This window comes from Myotis yumanensis, unplaced genomic scaffold (genome assembly GCF_028538775.1).
Source record: "Myotis yumanensis isolate MYYU_CA2020_CCGP unplaced genomic scaffold, mMyoYum1.0.hap1 SCAF_4, whole genome shotgun sequence".
NCBI lineage: Eukaryota > Metazoa > Chordata > Mammalia > Chiroptera > Vespertilionidae > Myotis > Myotis yumanensis.
Genome location: NW_027223755.1, coordinates 62,905,637 through 62,925,007, shown reverse-complemented (window position 1 = coordinate 62,925,007; position 19,371 = coordinate 62,905,637). Strand labels below are relative to the sequence as shown.

The following is a 19,371-nucleotide window of genomic DNA, read 5'->3' as shown; positions in this document are numbered from 1 at the left end:
AATAACTTTAAATGGTAACAGATAATCACTACTCATGACAATTCATTCACAAGGTATATAAATGTTGAATCACTATGTCATACACCTGAAAGTAATATATTGTATGTCAAAGTATACTTAAATTTTTTAAATAAATAAATAAATCTAGTACTAAGGCAATCAATCAATCCAATGATGCTGTAGAATGATAACCCCCCACACACAAACACACAAAAGCAAAACCAAAAGCTGACATTTGAGAATATTAATAAAATCGATAGACTTCTAGCTAAAATGATTAGGAAAAAAAGAGAGAAGACACAAAATACCAATATCAAGAATGAAAAAGGAAATGTCAGCACAAATTCTGCAAATATAAAAAGGTGATTTAGGGAATATTATAAACAACAATACAAATAAATTCAACAACTTAAATGAAATGGAAAAATTCCTTGAAAGTAGTAACCTACTAAAATTCAAACAAAAAGAAACAGATAAATCAAATAGCCCTAAATCAATTAAAGAAACTGAATTTAAAGTTTTAAAACCTTCAGAAGTAAATTCTACCAATATTTCAGAAATATGAGCTGTAGAACACAAATCTTTCTAAAAAATTGAATAGAAGGTAATCATTCAGAGGACAGCAATAGCCTTATAAAAATGAGATAACAATATTACAAAAAACAAAGAAAAAGACAGATGACATTTACAGACAAGTCCTATCTGGTTTGGCTCAGTGAATAGAGCATCGGCCTGTGGACCGAAGGGTCCCAGGTTCGATTCCAGTCAAGGGCACATGCCCGGGTTGCCAACTTGATCGCCAGTAGAGGACATTCTCATCATGGATGTTTCTATCTCTCCATTCCTATCCCTTCCTCTCTGAAAATATATCAATAAAAATATATTTTAAAGAAACAATGTAACCATCAAAAGCATTTTAAAAAAATTATAACCAAAAACTTAGCCAACCATATTCAACAATATAAAAAATGATAACGCAGCATAGGCAAGAGGAGCTATTATTCCAGGAATGTGAGGCTGTTGTAATATTTGAAACGTGAAAATCAATCAAAATAATTCACCATATTAAATCAAAAAGAAGAAAAAATGTCATCTCAATTGATACAAAGAAAGCATTTGACAAAAATCCAACATCCATTATAAAGAATGAACAGAAAGGAATTTCTTCAACCTAATAAAAAAAAATATTTGAATACTACAGCTAACATCATATTTAATGGTGGCAGACTTTCCCCCAAGTTCAGGAACAAGGCAAACATCTTTGCTCTTTCAGCTTCTACTCAACATTATACTAGAGGTGCTAACTAGGGCAATCAACAAGTAAAAGAAATCATAATGAAAAGGAAAAAATAAAACTCTTTATTCACAGACAACATGATCCTGTAATTCTTTTGTGAAATCATCTACTTTTATAAGGATGATGTGATGGCAAACTTTTCCAACATTTACAGGCGTATGTCAGAACCCTAGTCCAGATACAAACTATATTTATTCACAAAATTGTTTGATGGCAAAACCATGTGTTTAAAACCAACTAAGATGTTCAGAACTCAAGCTATAATAGAAAAGTAAAACCTCTGTACTTTGCATTCAAGAACTTTTTATTCTAAAACTCAGTGCTGCTATCAAGAAACAAATTATTAACTTCAGCTCAATCAGCTACACTTATTATGGTTGTTCTCCATGCTCATGTAAATAATAATCAATAGACTAAGGTGTAGGAAATAGTCAATAAACAGATATACATAGCCAAAAAAATAGACTAATGTCCAAATTAGTTCAAATCAATTTAATGCAAACATCTGTTCCCTCAATACAGCACCCAGCAAAACAAGTTTAATATTTAAAGTATGTTTAAAAATAAATTAAAATAATGCTACATTCATATTGCAAATGAGTTTTTATTTTAGACTGAACATAAACTAAAGTCCCGTGGGATATAAATTCTAACATTCAAAATTGAAAGTATTTTGTGTAGTCCATCCAGCAGGGGTCAGGAGTTTGGAATTTCAGCTTTAACCAGCCTTCCTACTGATCTGCTGCTACTGCTGAACCTCCGGTTGCAGTAACTCAGCCCTAGACTCAGAACCCATTCTTGATCAAACCCAGAATTTAACCCTTAAGATATTTCCAGGCCCTGTCTATCTCAAAACCTTTCTCTTCTCCAGCTGATTGCTATATGTGAGACTGGTGTTTTAAATAGCTTTTCCAAGACCTCCTTCAATCTATAGTAATCTCCGGATACCCAAATGGCTTGGGCATCCGCCGCCAGCACCCCAGCAGTGCCTAGGACCCACTCCAGAATGCCCTGGACTGACCTATCATGATAAACTAAGGTTCTGACATAAGCCTGTAAATATTGGGAAATTTGACATCACATTATCTTTATAGTGACTAAATAACTTCACAAAAGAACTCCTATTTCCATGTTAAACACAGACGCAGTCTGAAAACAGAAACAAAATATTCAGAAATATAATTTTATACTTTTCCATGTAAAAATGAGTACAAAAAAGTTTCAATTGATTTTATTATGGAAGAGAAATTTATATATGCCTCATGCATAAAACACAATTACATAAGAACTTATTTTTAAAATATATATTCTAATATGTTATAAACTGATCTACTGGGAGTAATCGAATTCTTAAAAATAGGAAAATACTATCACTAATATCTTTAGAAAGAGAAATGTAAATAAGTTTGCACATTTTAATACAGAAAATTAAATCAAATAATATACCACTTAATACCAATGAAAACTACAGTCTTGAGATTTTCTGGTTGTCTTCCTACTATTAATACAACACTAAATAGTAGTTTATCTAGATCCAAAGTAATAAAGAACAATTATAATATGTAAATAATCTTTCATAATATAAGCATTAGGTACAAGAACTATTTAAAACTTTATTATGACATCAAAATGAGATTTCCATTTTTAAACAAAAACAAATAATATCATTAAAAATAGGCATCAAGACTTTGGAGTAATTATGTGTTTCTTTTCCTAATTTTTCTCTAACAGATACAGAAGCAGTGTGAAACACAGCATAGTTGGATTATAATACTTGCTCTGGGTGAATTTCAATATGATTATTTATAATATAGGACACTAATTCGAGAATGCTAACAGGCATTTAGTAATGAACTTTATAAAATTAACTATTTTGACAGATTAAGTAACCATGCTAAATATACAAAACTATTTCTGAACTGCTCTTTTTTTTAAATATATTTTTATTGATTTTTTACAGAGAGGAAGGGAGAGGGATAGAGAGTTAGAAACATCGATGAGAGAGAAAAACATCAATCAGCTGCCTCCTGCACACCTCCTACTGGGGATGTGCCCGAAACAAGGGTACATGCCCTTGATGGGAATCGAACCTGGGACCCTTTAGTCCGCAGGCCGACGCTCTATCCACTGAGCCAAACCGGTTTGGGCTCTGAACTACTCTTGATGGTGTAGCAAAGTATCCCTTGTATAAATGCTAAATTTTGAAAGATGATAAGACTTTGAGTTCCCAAGTTAGAATATCAACTAGAAACAGGTAAGCTCCTTCAATACCTAGAAAATACTGCTTCAATCTCAATAACTTAAAGATAGAAAGTGCTCAGTAAGAACTTCTAAATTATCTAAAGCACTCTTAATAATAACAAAGGACTATAATTAGGTTTTAATATGAAGTTTGAAAATCTATAAAATATTCACACAATGTTAGAATTTAATGCAAGACTAACTCCAAAGTCTGCCATTTTTACTTTTCTTTACTTAAATAACAGGTAATTAAATTACAAAAGCATTTTAAAAGAGATGTTTACATTAGTAAAGAGGTCATAACCTCAAAATATTGGTTGAAATACACGAAAAATAAGTAAGAAGAAGAAAAATAAGGAAACTGCGAACATGGATTCATCTTCCCTACAAAAGCAAATAAAAACACTGTGAGAAACAGAAACATGAGTTAAATGTGGGAAGAGTTAGGGAAACATAGCTTAAGTGTTGAAGGAAAAATGGGAAGGGAGGAAGGGGGAGGGAGATAAGGAAAAAGAGAACCGGGGAAGAAGGCAAAGAAGCAGGGATGAGTAGGGTGGGTGGGGAGACAGAAAGGGAGGAGGAAATAAGGAAAGGAGGGAGAACTACATCTAAATCAGAACCTCTTCTAATCTATTGAGAATAATAATAAAAACAGTGCTTTCATTGTACAAGAAATATCCAAATACAGGAGCTGTTTATTTCATTTACTTCAAAAATAACAAGATAATATACAAGTAAAAGACAAAGAAAAATACATTAATAAAAGAGAATGGTAAATTAAATAGTAAAAAGAAAATGGAGTTTCTAATAAGGCTTACATACTTAGCCAGAAAGGAAAAAAAATTTTTTTTATTGATTGCAGAGAGAAAGAGAGAGGAACAGAGAAATAGAAACATCAATGATGAGAATCATTGATCAGCTGCCTCCTGCACGCCTTCTACCGGGGATCGAGCTGGCAACACAGGCATGTGCCCTTGATGGGTATCAAACATGGGGACCCTTCAGTCCCAGGCCAATGCTCTATCCACTGAGCCAAGCCAAACTGGTTAGGGTGCCAGAAAAAAAATTTTAACTTCTATTATTTCAACTTTTATAATTAAAAAAAAACAAAATATGAAAACTGTTTAGCTACAATTCAAGACTATAACCATAAATCTCTGTTAAAAACATTGGTTTCTCTTTCCATTTACTTTCCAACTGTCCAATGAAAAGTGTAGGACACTAGACACATTTTTTTATAAAGGAAGAATTATTACATAATTTCACAATCAGTCTATTTTGGTTTATTTTGGTATTTTTTAACATATTTTTATTGATTTCAGAGAGGAAGGGAGAGTGGGTGAGAGAGAAACATCAATGGTGAGAGAGAATCACTGATCCGCTGCCTCCTGCACGACCCACACTGGAGATCGAGCCCACAACCTGGGCATGTGTCCTGGCCGGGAATCGAATGGCAACCTCCTGGTTCTTAGGTCAACACTCAACCACTGAGCCAATGCCAGCCAGGCATATTTCAGTATTTTTTAACGTAAATTGGTCTAAGTGGAATCATTCCACTACTTATAAAGATAACATTCAAATGATAAGAATAAAAATCACTAAAGTAAACACTTTTTCATAACTTTGCCATACCTTTAGCTAAAGCTTCTGTATATTTCTCTTTGGCAGAATTCATTTCTTTTATTAATTGTCTATAGCTGGATTTTAATTTCTCTAATTCCGTCTTTGTAACCTGTCAAAAAAAGAAATTTAAAAAAATTAAAACATAAATTTACATGATCAAGAACTTAAATTCCAATGTGTACCTTACTGCTTATAGGTCAGAGTTGTTCTTTAATACACAATTACATACAATAAATTAAAAATTACTGGGGGGGGGGGGGGTCAAACGGTGAAAAAGGAGACATATGTAATACAATTTTTAAAACATTACTTTAGCCCTGGCCCTGGCCGGATGGCTCAGTTGGTTAGAGAGTCATCCCTTACACCAAATAGGTTACAGGTTCGACTCCCAGTCAGAGCACACAGGGCACACACCTAGGTTTCAGATTCCATCCCCATTGAGGGCGTGAACGGGAGTCAACTGATGGATGTTTCTCTCTCACATCAATTTCTCTCTCTCTCTCTCTTCTCTCTCTCTCTCTCTCTCTCTCTCTCTCTCTCTAATTAATTTTTAAAAATATCCTCAGGTGAGGATAAAAGAAAAAATTATTTAGCTCTGGCCAGGTGACTCCATTGTTTGGAGCATCATCCTGTATACCAAAAGGTTGCAGGCTTGATTCCCTGTCATATCTAGGCTGCAGGTTCAATCCCTGGGCATGGTATGTACAGGAGGCAACCAATCCATGTTTCTCTCTCACAATGATGTTTCTCTTACTTTCTCTCCCTCTCCTTCTCCCTCTCTCTCTCTCTCCCTCTCTCTCTCTCTCTAAAAATCAAGAAAAACATATCCTCAGGTGAAGTCTAAGAGTTTCTTTGTTGATTCTCTTTAATTTCCTGCATAGACAATCATGTCATCTGTGAACAAAGGCAGCTATATTTCTTTGTTCCCAATCTGTATACCTTTTATTTATTTTTATTGTCTTACTGTATTAGCTAATAACTTCCAATATAATGTTAAGAAACAGTGGTAAGAAGGAACATTCTTGCCTTGTTCCTGATCTTAATAAGAAAGCTTCAATTTTCTCACCATTAAATATGATGTTAGCTGTAGGTTTTTTATAGATATTCTTTATCAAGTCTAGTAAGAGTTTTTATCATGAATGAGTGTTGAACTTTTTCAAATGCTATTTCTGTATCTATTCATATAATCACCTGATTTTTCTTTTATTAATCTGTCTATGTGATGGTTTCCAGTCATTGATTTTCAAATGTTGAACCAGTCACATACCTGAAATACACACCAATTGGTCATGGTGTATAATTCTTATGATACATTGTTGTATTTTATTTCTTAATAATTAAGGATTTTTGTGTTTATGCTCATGAGAGATATGAGCCTGTAGTTTTCTTTTCTTCTAATATCATGTCTAGTTTAAGAATTAGGGTAATGCCGGCCAAATAGAATGAATTAATAAGTTTCCCTCTATATCTTCTCAAAGAGTTTGTAGAGAATTGGTATAATTTCTTGCTTAAAAATTTGATAGAATTCACCAGTGGACCCATCTGAACCTAGTACTTTCTGTTTTGCGAGATTATTAATTATTGATTCAATTACTTTAATAGATACTTGCCTATTCAGATTATCTACTTAATCTCAATTAGGTTTTAGTAGATTGTGTTCTTCAAGGAATTGGCTCATTTCTCTACATTATCAAATTTGTAGGCATTGAAAGCTCATAGTATTCCTTCATAAGCCTTTAATATCCACAGGATATGTAGTGATATACCTCTTTCACTTCTAATATTAGTAATCTTTGCTGCCCTGTGCTTTTGTTAGCTAGCTAGCTAGAGGCTTCCTGACTGTATTGATCTTTTCAACAAACCAGTTATTTTGTTGAGTTTTCTCTACTGATTTCCTGTTTTCACTTTCATGGATTTCTGCTCTAATTTTTATTATTTCTTTTCTTCTGCTTACTCTGGATTCAATTTCCTCTTCTTTTTCTACTGTCCTATGGTAGGAGATTAGATTATTGCTTTTAGAACTTTCTTCTTTTCTAATATATGCTATACATTTCTATACATTTTTCTCTGTCTCTTCCAACTATGTGTTTTTGCCTTTCGGTAGGCCTTACCATTTTTTCTTGGTTGACAAGCACGATGTTTTAGATAAAAGGAACTGATGTAAATAAAGCCTTTACCAATGTGGTGACAAAGATGTCAGGGAGGGGAAGCATTTTATAGTCCCAGGACTAGGTCTCAGTTTTTTACTAAGCCTGTGCCCCTCAATTGTGAACATTACGTGTGTTTCTCAATCCCCAGCCCCCCTTTCACGAGACACGAAGGCTAGAGTGCGCCAAAGTTGTGTATTTCCCTTCCCCCAGGTTGTTAAGCTCTGGTTAAACAGTTTCTCATAAGGGCAGATATTGTTAAGAAGACCAGAATACTCTGGCATATGGCGAAATGGTTTCTTTTCTCCTCCCCCAGCCAGGACCATGAGACTTTTCTTCAATGTTCACTGTGAGAACCTGGAAGAGATCCAGGAGGTAAATCTCAAAAAAGTATGGGGGCCACTCAACGACTGGGTCCTCCTGACGTTTTTAATTGTCACAGTTGTCCACACTGAGACTCCAGGACTTGTCAATTACCATTCAGGTTTTTCTGCAGCCAGCACTGGTTCCCAAGGAGGCTCTGATAGGTTGTGATTTGCTATATTGGCTTAGCAGTCTACTTAATTTTGGCAACAGCTGTTTGCCCTGTGACTTCACTTCTCTTATACACCTAAGAAGAGTTGTTCATTTTTTAAATTTTTTCAGCCTTTTAGTTATTGTTTGAATGAAGTGGCAACCTCCAAACTTCTTACGTGCTCGACAAGAAATTAGAAGCCTTAACTTTTGAAGTTGTAAAGAACCAATTCATTATTTTGCAAACTGGCAAATTAATAGCAAAAAGCAAGCATTTACCCTGCCTTCCTTTTTTAAACTATACCTCAGGGTAACCAAATAGTTCATCTAGGGAAAGTCTTAATTGAAAAATTCCAGCTAACAATTGCATCAGGAATAATAGAAGAAAAATCTTGCCATTATGCAAACCCCACTGAAGTAATAGATTAATCATTGAACATGAATTGTTTCTAAAACTATTAGATGAAAAGCGGTAGGGAAACTTTATTAACAGATTGATTAGGCTGGCAAAACTGGAACCCATTAGTCATATTTAACAATACAAAATGATAAACAAGCAGACACAGACATTATATACCTCTGAAATAAAACAAGAGAAAGTCTATACCAGCACCTATGATGTGTACTTGGCCAAAATAAACAGCAAAAATCTTATCAAATCTCTAGATCTAACTTCCAGTTTACAGGAAAATTAGCAGATGAAGGAATACGTGAAATCGCGTCACAAGATGCTAACAACAAAATCCAAAATAAAGGAAATTCAATTCTATAAGGCAAAATTACCCAGTTTCTCCCACAAATAAATGACATTTTAAAGAGGGGGTAGGACAACCTACATTAAAGAGAATTATTCAAATGTAATGTAATGGCCTGTTTGGATCCTAATTTAAATGAACCAACCACAAAAAGCATTTAAACAACAATCATTTGAACACAGAATATTTAATAACATTAGGAATTATTGTTCAATTTTTAGGTAGGTTAGTAATAATATAATTGTGTCTTACAAAAAAGAGTATGTATTTTAGCAATACATAAGAAAATATTTATGAATAAAATGATATCTGGAATTTTCTTTAAAATGACCCAATATAGAAGAAAAAGTAGGTGAGAATATAGATGGGGGGGAAAAATTTAATATGTGGGTGAAAGGGTGGATAGGAGTTCATTTTACCATCTCTCCTCTTTTGTACATTTGGAAATTTTCATAATTAAAACACTGTAAAAGTTATCCAGAAAAGAAACACTCTGAATGTAGAGAAATTTAGAAATATCCTAATCTATTTTCCTTATATTTTCATTTTTCTTTTATGATTAGTGTTACACGATAAAATTGTTTTAAAGCCTAAAGGAGTTATTTCCATAAGTAAAAAATAAAAGTGATAAAAAAGCATTGTATCATAGTTTAACTGGTGGTATTTTTTCTTTTGTAGGAGTACATAAAGTAACAGTATATCTTATAATCAATAATGTCTTATATTAAAAAAATAAGATATTATTTACTAGAGACACCAAAACTTATTTCTAGTCAGGAAATATGCAGAAAACAATTTTTAAAAGTCAAACAGGATAAAATATTTCAGTGCATTTAAAAACCAGTTAAAGAAAAATTTGAGAAAGACAAACCTTGATCATCTCTGCCTCTATCTGCTGATGAACAGCTATATAACTTTTCTTCACCTGCTGCTTGTCTTTGATCATCATGGTGAGCTTGTGTAAGGGTCCAGAATTTAGGTCCTCTGCATGTGTCTTCATTATCCTACTAAGTTGTTCTGTCTGCTGAATCATAAGTAGCCAAGACTTTTAAAAACATAAAGAAACAAAATTAGGGTGTATTAGAAGTTTGCATTTAGCTGTACTTTAATTGTCTAAAAAGCTTAAACATTTAGTGTTACACACATTATTACATTAAGATAAAAATAGTAGGTTTCTGGCAATTGTGCAATAAACTATGAATAGTTCATATTTAACATCTTCAACTTCAAGTCCTAATGCTTCAACTGTGTGTAATCAGAGACTATGCAGAATACTAGGAAAGGGACTAAGGGACTCAGAACCCACACTTGCATTCTTCTGTTTTTCTTTTTTTTTTTTTTCTTTTTTTTTTTAATCTTCACCCAGGGATATTTTTCCATTGATTTTTAGAGAGAGTAGAAAAGAGAGGGAAAGACAGAGAGAAATATCGATGTGAAAGAAACACATCAATTGGTTGCTCCTGCACACGCCCTGACCAGGCCCAGGCTGGGAGATGCCTGCAACTGAGGTACGTGCCCTTGACTGGAATCGAACCCAGGACCCTTCAGTCCACAGGCCGAAGCTCTATCCAATGAGCCAAACCGGCTAGGGCTTCTGTTGGTTTCTCAACACACTGATACATTGTTTCTGCTCACACCATTCTAATTCCTCACAAAGGCCACTATTTCCTGATGCAACAGAATTTTCCCATCTTTATTCAAAGCCTGTCTCTCTCTGGCATCAGATCTTGCTGACTCTTCTATTTTGGCTTGTATGAGTTCTTATCTTCCCACATACAAATTTGCTTCCTCCCTTCCTAAAAATGCTTTCCCAGTCTTTCTACCTGTTCATCTTTGCTGCTTATGTCTTAAATACAGGCAATCTCTGGATTTCTAGCTATAGTCATTCTCTTTTGTTAGTAGATATCATTAGTTCTCAATGATTTTCCAGCACAGCATTTTGCCTCAATAGCAGAGACACAAAATGATGGAAAAGACAAGTCATGTTATTAGAATTTCTAATTTATAAATACTGAAAAAAGTAACAGAGGAATGTTCATTATAGGTCTCCTATTCAGAAACAATAATTGAAGATTTACCATAGTCAGGGAAAATCCATGTTAAAGATACAAAAAATGGACAAGAAACAAAATCTCTGACATATGCCGAAGCAATTTCTTCACTGATACTGCTCCTAGGGCATTAGAAACTAAAGAGACAATAAACAAATGTGACTACATCAAAATAAAAAGCTTCTGCACAGCAAAAGAAACCATCAACAAAACAACAAGAAAGCCCACTGCATGGGAGAACATATTTGCCAATGTTATCACAGATAAGGGTTTAATCTCCAACATTTATAAGGAACTCATACAACTTAACAAAAGGAAGATAAACAATCCAATCAAAAAATTGGCAAAGGACCTAAATAGACACTTTTCAAAAGAGGACATTCAGAAAGCCAAGAGACATATGAAAACATGTTCAAAGTCACTAATCATCCGAGAGATGCAAATCAAAACAACAATGAGGTATCATCTCACACCTGTCAGAATGGCTATCACCAACAAATCAACAAACGACAAGTGCTGGAGAGGATGCGGAGAAAAGGGAACACTCGTGCACTGCTGGTGGGAACGCAGACTGGTGCAGCCACTATGGAAGACAGTATGGAGTTTCCTCAAAAAGTTAAAAATGGAACTCCCATTTGACCAGTGATCCCACTTCTAGGAATATATCCCAAGAAACCAGAAACACCAATCAGAAAGGATATATGCATCTCTATGTTCATAGCAGCACAATTTACCATAGCAAAGATCTAGAAACAGCCTAAGTGCCCACCAGCAGATGAATGGATTAGAAAACTGTGGAACATCTACACAATGGAATACTATGCTGCTGTAAAAAAAAAAAGAAGGAATTCTTACCATTTGCAACAGCATGGATGGAACTGGAAAGCATTATGCTAAGTGAAATAAGCCAGTCAATGAAAGAAAAATACCACATGATCTCACTCATTTATGGATAATAAAGGCCATTATAAACTGATGAACAAAAATAGATACAGAGGCAGAGCAGCATCGAACAGACTGTCAAACTACAGTGGAGAGATCAACCGAAGGACTTGTATGCATGCATATAAGCATAACCAATGGACACAAGACACTGGGGAGTAGGGGAGGCCGGGGAAATGTCAAGGGGGGGAAAAAGGAGACATATGTAATACTCTTTGTAATACTTTAAGCAATAAAAAAAAATGGACAAGATATGCTTTTAGATATTTATAAAACTATTTCTCTACTTTAATACTTTTAATCTTTGAATGAATAGATTTATTCTTTTTCTTTTAATATTCTAATACAATCCTAAATCAAAATTGTAGCCTAAAGAAAGCAAATTCTTGGTCACAGTCAAAACTATCACGGTCTGAGTTGATAATCTTGTTTTAAATACACTTCCATATTCATTTCTCAAAATAAATAAATAAACCTTGTATAGGGAGGAAGGCCTTTTTAGTTTGTTAAATGCTATTAAGAATATGGAATAAGACCTGTGGTCTATGAACACATATTTATACCACAAAGTTTTTATTAAAAAAACCTCAATTATAACAAACATGAAAACAAATTTTAAAACTACACAAAAATGAATTAAAAACAAACTAAATGGCCCTAATAAGTCTTGCAGGTTTACCTTTTTCACATGATATTTTCATTCTAAAAAATACAATGTTGGAAAAACATTCTACAGCATGGGGATAATGTTAAGGTTACAAAAAAAAAAAGTGAGAGGAACCAGTTCTTTCTCTATCTTCAAAATATAAATAATCTCTAAGTGCTTCATACAACACATTTTTGTGGTTCTATGTAGATGCTTTAGCGTAGGAAGAAGCCTTTTTAGAAGCCAGCATTAAAGACCACAGAACAAGAGCGAATGTCCTCCTGCTCCCAGAAGGGCACATCCTATGCTACCTAACAGTTCACTGCAGTCACTATAGGAAGTCTAAGCCTCCCAAGGTATATATTATCACTCTGCCTGTCAATCCCATATTGTCCTCAATATCTCCTAATCTGATCCAGGACACTATCTATAGAATCCTATACCCTCAAGAACTCCTACTCTATGATGAAATAACTCTTTATACCTTTTATCAGAACTTTCCATTTATCTTCTAGGCCTCGGGTTAGCAGAGACCTGGCTCTATCCTACCTCCAAATACTGCTAATAAACATTCTCTCTTCCTAAAAAGTCTCTCCTCCTTAGAAGCTCTGGCCACCCTTCCCCATGAACAATCTATCAACAAGTCTTTCTGATTATCCCTCCCACGTCTACCACAAATCCATCCACTTCTTTTGTAAAAAACGCAACTGAGTGTCTGTAAACCACAATAAAGAAATGCGCAATAAAACAAAATTTGCTTGCAATTAGAAACCACAAAGGAGACAGAGAGGAAGTTATTTAAAGAAAAAATGGCTGAAAATATTCAAATCTTGAAAACTAAAACCCACAGATTTAAGAAACTCAATGAACCCAAGCACAAAAACCATGAAAAAAACCACACTCTCAGTACCATATCTGAGTCAAATAGTCTTGGGACATTTAAATCATATAATATGTTTAACAAACTAGTTACATATATGAAACCTCATCAATTCTATAACTCATTTTGGAGTACCTGGATATCTTATTTTTTCTAATAGAATTTAAAATTTATTCCCCTGTAAATGCAGCAAGAATCGACTAGTCTCCTTCCCTGCTTACTTCATGCCACAATATCCAAAACTGCAGATCTATTCTCATCTGGTGGAGCTTTTTAAAGAACCAAATGCCTGAGGATATTTGGTGAGTCAGCAAGACATGGGGTCATCTTTCAATATCAGGGGAATTTCACCATCCATAATTAAAGCCTTTCTAACAATGAAGGGGTTGAAATGTTTAACCCTTGTTATTTCAAGTCCTATAAAGTCTCATATTATTAAACACTAACAAAATAACCAAAATGAATCCTGAAAAATATACTACGCAGATAAAAAATTATTAAATAAATCTTTTAAAAATAGAACAGAATTAATATAATCAAAGTCAATAGTTGGATTCTAAAGACTGGCAACAAATATTCTGAACAGCATTAGCTCAGTCATTGCCCAATATCGGAAGTCTCAACAACTAATGAAATTGAAGCAATAATAAAAAATAAATAAAAATAAAAAATAAAAAAACTCCCAGCAAACAAAATTCCCGGACCACAAGGATTCACAGGTAAGTTTTACCAGACATTCAAAGAAGAATTAACACCTATCCTCCTCAAACTATTCCAAAAAATTCAAGAGAAGACTTCCAACCTCTTTTTACTAAGTCAGCATTATCCTAATTCCAAAACCAGAAAAAGACACTACAAAGAAAGAAAATTACAGGCCAATATCCCTGATGAACAAAAATGCTAAAATCCTCAACAAAATATTAGCAAATCAGATCCAGCAATACATTAAAAAGAGTATACACCATGCCTTAATTGGTTTATCTCAATTGATAGAGCATCAGCCCATGGACAGAACGGTCCCGGGTTTGATATCGGTCAAGAGCATGTACCTCGGTTGCAGGCTTAATCCCCAGCCCTGTTCAGGGTGCATGCAGGAGGCAACAGTCGATGTGTCTCTCTCACATCAATGTTTCTCTCTCCCTGTCTCTCCCTCTCCCTTCTACTCTCTCTAAAAATCAATGGAAAAATATCCCCAGGTGAGAATTAACAACAACAACAAAAAGCATAAACCATGACCAAGAGGGATTTATTCTGGTGATGCAAGGTTGGTTCAATATTTGCAAATCAACAAATGAGATATGTAATGTAAACAAAATAAAAATCACATGATCATATCAATAGATACAGAAAAAGCATTTGACAAAATCCAGCATCCATTAATGATAAAAACTCTCTGCAAAGTGGGAATAGGGGGATCATATCTCAACATAATAAAGGCCATATATAACAAACCTACAGCCAACATCATACTCAATGGGCAAAAACTAAAAGCATTTCCCTTAAGATCAGGAACAAGACAGGGATCACTTCATAAATTATATCATTTTCTAACCACTATGCTGTACCCCTGAAACTAGTATAAAATAATATTGAATGTCAACTGGAATTGGGGGGAAAAAAAATCTTCTAGGCCCAGATAATTGAGTCATTTTTTATATGACATGCTCTGTTACAAGAAATGAAGGTGCAAATGAAAAAGGCCACTCTATTTGGGCTTCTATCCAGCATTATGATGCACACCTCAAATCTCCCTAAGCAGAACAGTTAAGAAATAAATCATCATCTTGTTATCTAATCAACCCCAATACCATATAGATAATTAGAAATTGCACCACTTTAAGATAAACAGATAGTACACTTTTCCTTAGGCCCCAGAGAAACAAAATTACTGGTTTCAGACTCAAATTTTAGAACATTTTTCAGAACACTGAATTGCATGTTGAAAAATACTGATATTGTGTAATGAAATACTAAATAATCAATAAACTCTTGATTATTTCAAGAGTTTCTGAATTCCTAAATTGAATCTGATTTTTTATGTTGCTGTTTTGTGACCAAAATAGTTCCTAGAAATAAATGCACCTCTTATTTCACAATAAAGAGGGAAAATGATTCAATTTACAGAAATTTTTTTCTCCCTTCTCCCCTCCCTGCCAAAAAGAAAATCAGTTTCATACACTAAATAGCATTGTAGGTTTCTATAATAATTAGCATAAATTCTAAAATGCCTATTTTACTTTAAGGAACCAATAGAGATAAAAAAAAAAAAGTATCAGTTTTACTAGGATGAATATACATCAAAACCCTGTACTCAGTTCTTTAAAAGAAAACTATATATAGGGGGAAAAAATTGTATCTTTCAGGAAAGAATACCATGCTTTTCTCCTTTGAAGTAACAGATGTGTAGTGATGTAAATCAGTATTCCATAAACAGGTAGTAATTTAAGGGTTCTGAGTTCATTATACCAAAAAGTATTTATTCTAGGACAGTATGTCAAAGAATGAACTACTACTAGAGCTATAATTACAGTAAAGCACTGAAAATAATCAACAAGATGACTCAAGCTTGAAAAATTCCTAAATAACAATTGTCATAAATAGCTTTTCTCTGCAGACTGTATCTTCCAACTACTCACTTTCTTTCTTCTTGCTTAAATACTTTTAAAATATAACATAAAATTGCCATGAAGAATGTATCTTTCTATACCACACAATAACTTAAAATAAATGGGTCTCTGAAACAAAAGTTTTAATGCAGAGTTTGCGTATTACATAAGAAGAAGGTTTTGGAATCTCTGACTTCTTACCAGATAGAGAAATCCAGAAGACAAGTCGTTATTAAGTTTCCCTAAAACTGAGGTTTTCAAAGACTAAATTATAAGGTGCAAAGGAAACCTGAGGTACTTCCCATTCAGAAGAGCCTGTGTGTCTGCATTTTCTAGTTTCCTTAGTCCAGTGGTTCACAACTCTGTCTGCAATAAGAATCAACTGGGAGCTTTTTAAAAATACCATTTCTTGAACCCCACAACCAGAGATTCTGATTTAATAAGTTTTGGAAGTGGTCTAGATATCAGTATTTCAAAGTTTCCCAAGTAATTCTAATGTACAAGTTTTGCTGTAATGAAAGATCTGTATCCCTAATAATCACTAGGCTGTGCAAAATTACACAGTAAAAATCACAGAGTGTATGGGAAAATGGTGTTACGGATACAATACTCAAAAAACTCATCAGGGACATATGGAAAAAAGACGGGAAATTAATAAAAACTTTGCACAGATATAAGAAATACATAAGCACTACAATAAATCTGGCACTTTACCTTAAAAAGACCTGATGTTTGCTTGTCAAAGTAGGTGTCAGCATGATGGTTCAACTAACTTGCAAATCAATCAAATTTATACACACACACACACACACACACACACACACACACTTACACAATTACGTTGAGAAAGGGAAACACAGAGCAAATTTGGCAAAATGTTAACAGTTAATGAATAGACTGGAGGGCACAGGAGAATTTTTGTTCTATTCTTGAAACTCAGTTATACATTTTAATTTTGTTAAATAAAGACATAAAAATCACTAGTCGCAAGTCTTCTGCTTCCAGTCAAGACAGAGAAACAGGAACAGCTTTATCTTCTTGCCTAAAACAACTAAAAACTGAACAAAGCATATTGAATACACAGTACGCAAGCCACTAGATACCAGGCAATGAAGAACAGTGAACCCAGGTTACCAAATTGAGAAAATTTTCAGGCCATGGCCAAGAGAGAAAGAGCCAAGCAGAACTCATGAATCGCTGTGAGTTAAAGAGACTAAGTTCAGAGCACAGAGACATCAAGGTAGTTAGAATACTAGAGAAGAGACAAGGATAGAGTACTAGAGAGAAGAAAGCTGCACAAAGAAAAATCTCAGGAGAATGCAAAAGACTCCCCCTTGATTATGTAGCTAAGGGAGGAAACTATGCCAAGGAAATAACTCTCCCGTAAGGATTACAGGAAACACTGTCCAGAGCTCATACAGAGCCACAGAATCATTCCAGGTCCACAACAGCCAGAGTGTAAAACATAATAATTTGGAGAGCATCCTATGAGCACTGAGAATGATCTTACCTCACTAGATCAGATAAAATTCACCCTAGATTACATGTAACTCTGGTGCCACCTAACAAATGCAAATGCAAGAACCAAACAGATCAAACTGTCTCCAAGTAATTTAACCATATCCCAAAATAAAGCTCAAGAACATTTGAAGAAATACAAAACTATTTAGTACCTAAAAAGGTAAAATTCACACTACCTGGCATCAAATCAAAAATTACCATGCAGAAAAATACAACCCAAAATGAGGAGAAAAATCAGTCAATCAAAACTAACCCAGAAATAACACAGATGTTAGAAGACAGGGACAATAAAGCTGTTACATGTATTCCACATGTTCAAGAAACTAAAGAATAAGCATATTAAGTAGAGACATGAAGGATATAAAAAGATTCTAATCCTATATAAGGAAAGGCTAATATGCAAATAGTCCGAACAGCGAAACAACCAAACAACCGGTCACTATGAGGTGTGCTGACCACCAGGGGGCGTACGCAGAACATGGAGGGCATCGGCAGCAGGCAGCAGAGAGGGGAACCTGGTGGGAGTCGGCAGCAGTGGGATGGTGGAGGTGAGAGGGGGCACCAGACCAACGCAGGACGCCAGTCGCTGTCATCAGGTCAAGCCTCTGGTGGTTACTGAAAATTTTTTGCTCCCACATGCCACAGTATCGCCCGGCACTCGCACCTCCTGTCGGCGCCAGTCCTGCTCGCACCTGCTGCCATCAGCGGTTGCGAGCGGTGGCTGCTGGCCCTGACCGCCCCTGAGGGCTTCTCCACCTCCCCCTGCTCCTGAGCGGGGTGATCGGGGCAGCAGCCACCACTCGCACCTGCTGCTGGCACCAGCCCCAATCACTCCATGCTCTGCGCCATCAGCGGGTGAGAGCAGGGCCAGCCCCATCAGCACATGGGAGTGGCGGCGGCGGGAGCAGGGCTGCCGGCAGACAGGAGACTGGGCTGTGGTATGAAGGGCCAGGCGGGAGCACAGAGTATGGGCCGAGGCCCGCCCCTGTGCCTACCGCAGACTCAGGGCCCACAGTCCCACTCAAGGTGCACGAATTTGTGCACTGGGCCCCTAGTTGAACTATAACAGATAAATCTTTTTTTTTTTTAAGATTTACTCATTTCAATATGGAAGTGGCTCAACTACTCAGTTTCTGTTTCCTTCCCTCTAATTCCCTAACCTACAGTACAGGTATGGGGTAAAAAACCTGGGTTTAATGGCACAAATAGGCAAGAACCAAACAGATTAAACTGTCTCCAAGTAACTTAACCATATCCCAAAATAAAGGTGAGACACAAAGTGAGATTGTCAGAGAAAGAAGAAGGAGGGAGGAAGTAGCATTGCTGGAAGAGGAGTGGTCTGGGAAATGGTCAGAGTTCATGTCTCTGATAGGATTATTAAAGGGCACCAGAAATGAACAATATCTGACATGAAAAATACATGGGATGTAATTAACAACAGTTATTTAAAAATACATGGGATCTGACATTGCATAAAAACAAGATTAGAGAAATGGAAGACATAATAATAGAAACTAACTACAATGAAACACAACGACAGAAAAATAAATAGAGTATCAGTAAACTATGGGATAACTTCAAACAGCCACATATACACTGAGTGGCCAGATTATTATGACCACCCCATCAGTACTTCGTTGGGCCACCTTTTGCCTTCAATACTGCGGTGATTCTTCTTGGCATTGACTCCACGAGATGTTGAAAGGTGATGCGAGGAATCTGACACCATGCCTGATGAAAAGCACTGTCCAGTTCTGTGAGATTTGACGGTTGTGGAACCAGCTGCCTGATGGCTCTTTTAACTTCGTCCCACAAATGCTCAATTGGATTGAGGTCTGGTGATTGTGGGGGCCACGTAAGCAAGGTAAAGTCTCCCTCATGTTCTTGAAACCACTCCTGCACAATACGAGTACCGTGGCATGGCACATTGTCTTGTTGGAAGAAGGCACCTCCATTGGGATATGCCATTAACGTGATAGGATGCACTTGATCAGCAACGATACTTAGGTATGTTGTGCTATTCAGAGGTTGTTCCACATGAATTAAAGGGCCCAAATCATGCCAGGAAAACATGCCCCAAAGCATAACACTGCCCCACCAGCTTGAAGGGTTGTACTCATGCATGTGGGGTGCATGCTTTCATGCTGTT

At 35.6% G+C, this 19,371-nt stretch overlaps 1 protein-coding gene across 6 annotated transcripts in view; it reads right to left on the bottom strand.

Annotated features, from left to right (window-relative positions):
- FER (FER tyrosine kinase) overlaps positions 1-19,371 on the bottom strand; it is a 308,974-nt gene that overhangs the window by 247,455 nt on the left and 42,148 nt on the right. For all 6 annotated transcript variants that reach the window (XR_011471215.1, XM_070412423.1, XM_070412422.1 and 3 more), the window contains 2 exons: positions 9,448-9,621; positions 5,171-5,270 (listed from right to left, as the gene is read on the bottom strand). Coding sequence is in view for 5 of the 6 variants with exons in the window: in XM_070412423.1 (XP_070268524.1) it covers positions 5,171-5,270; positions 9,448-9,621 (274 nt within the window). In the remaining variant the exon portion in view is untranslated. The remainder of the gene's footprint in view (positions 1-5,170; positions 5,271-9,447; positions 9,622-19,371) is intronic.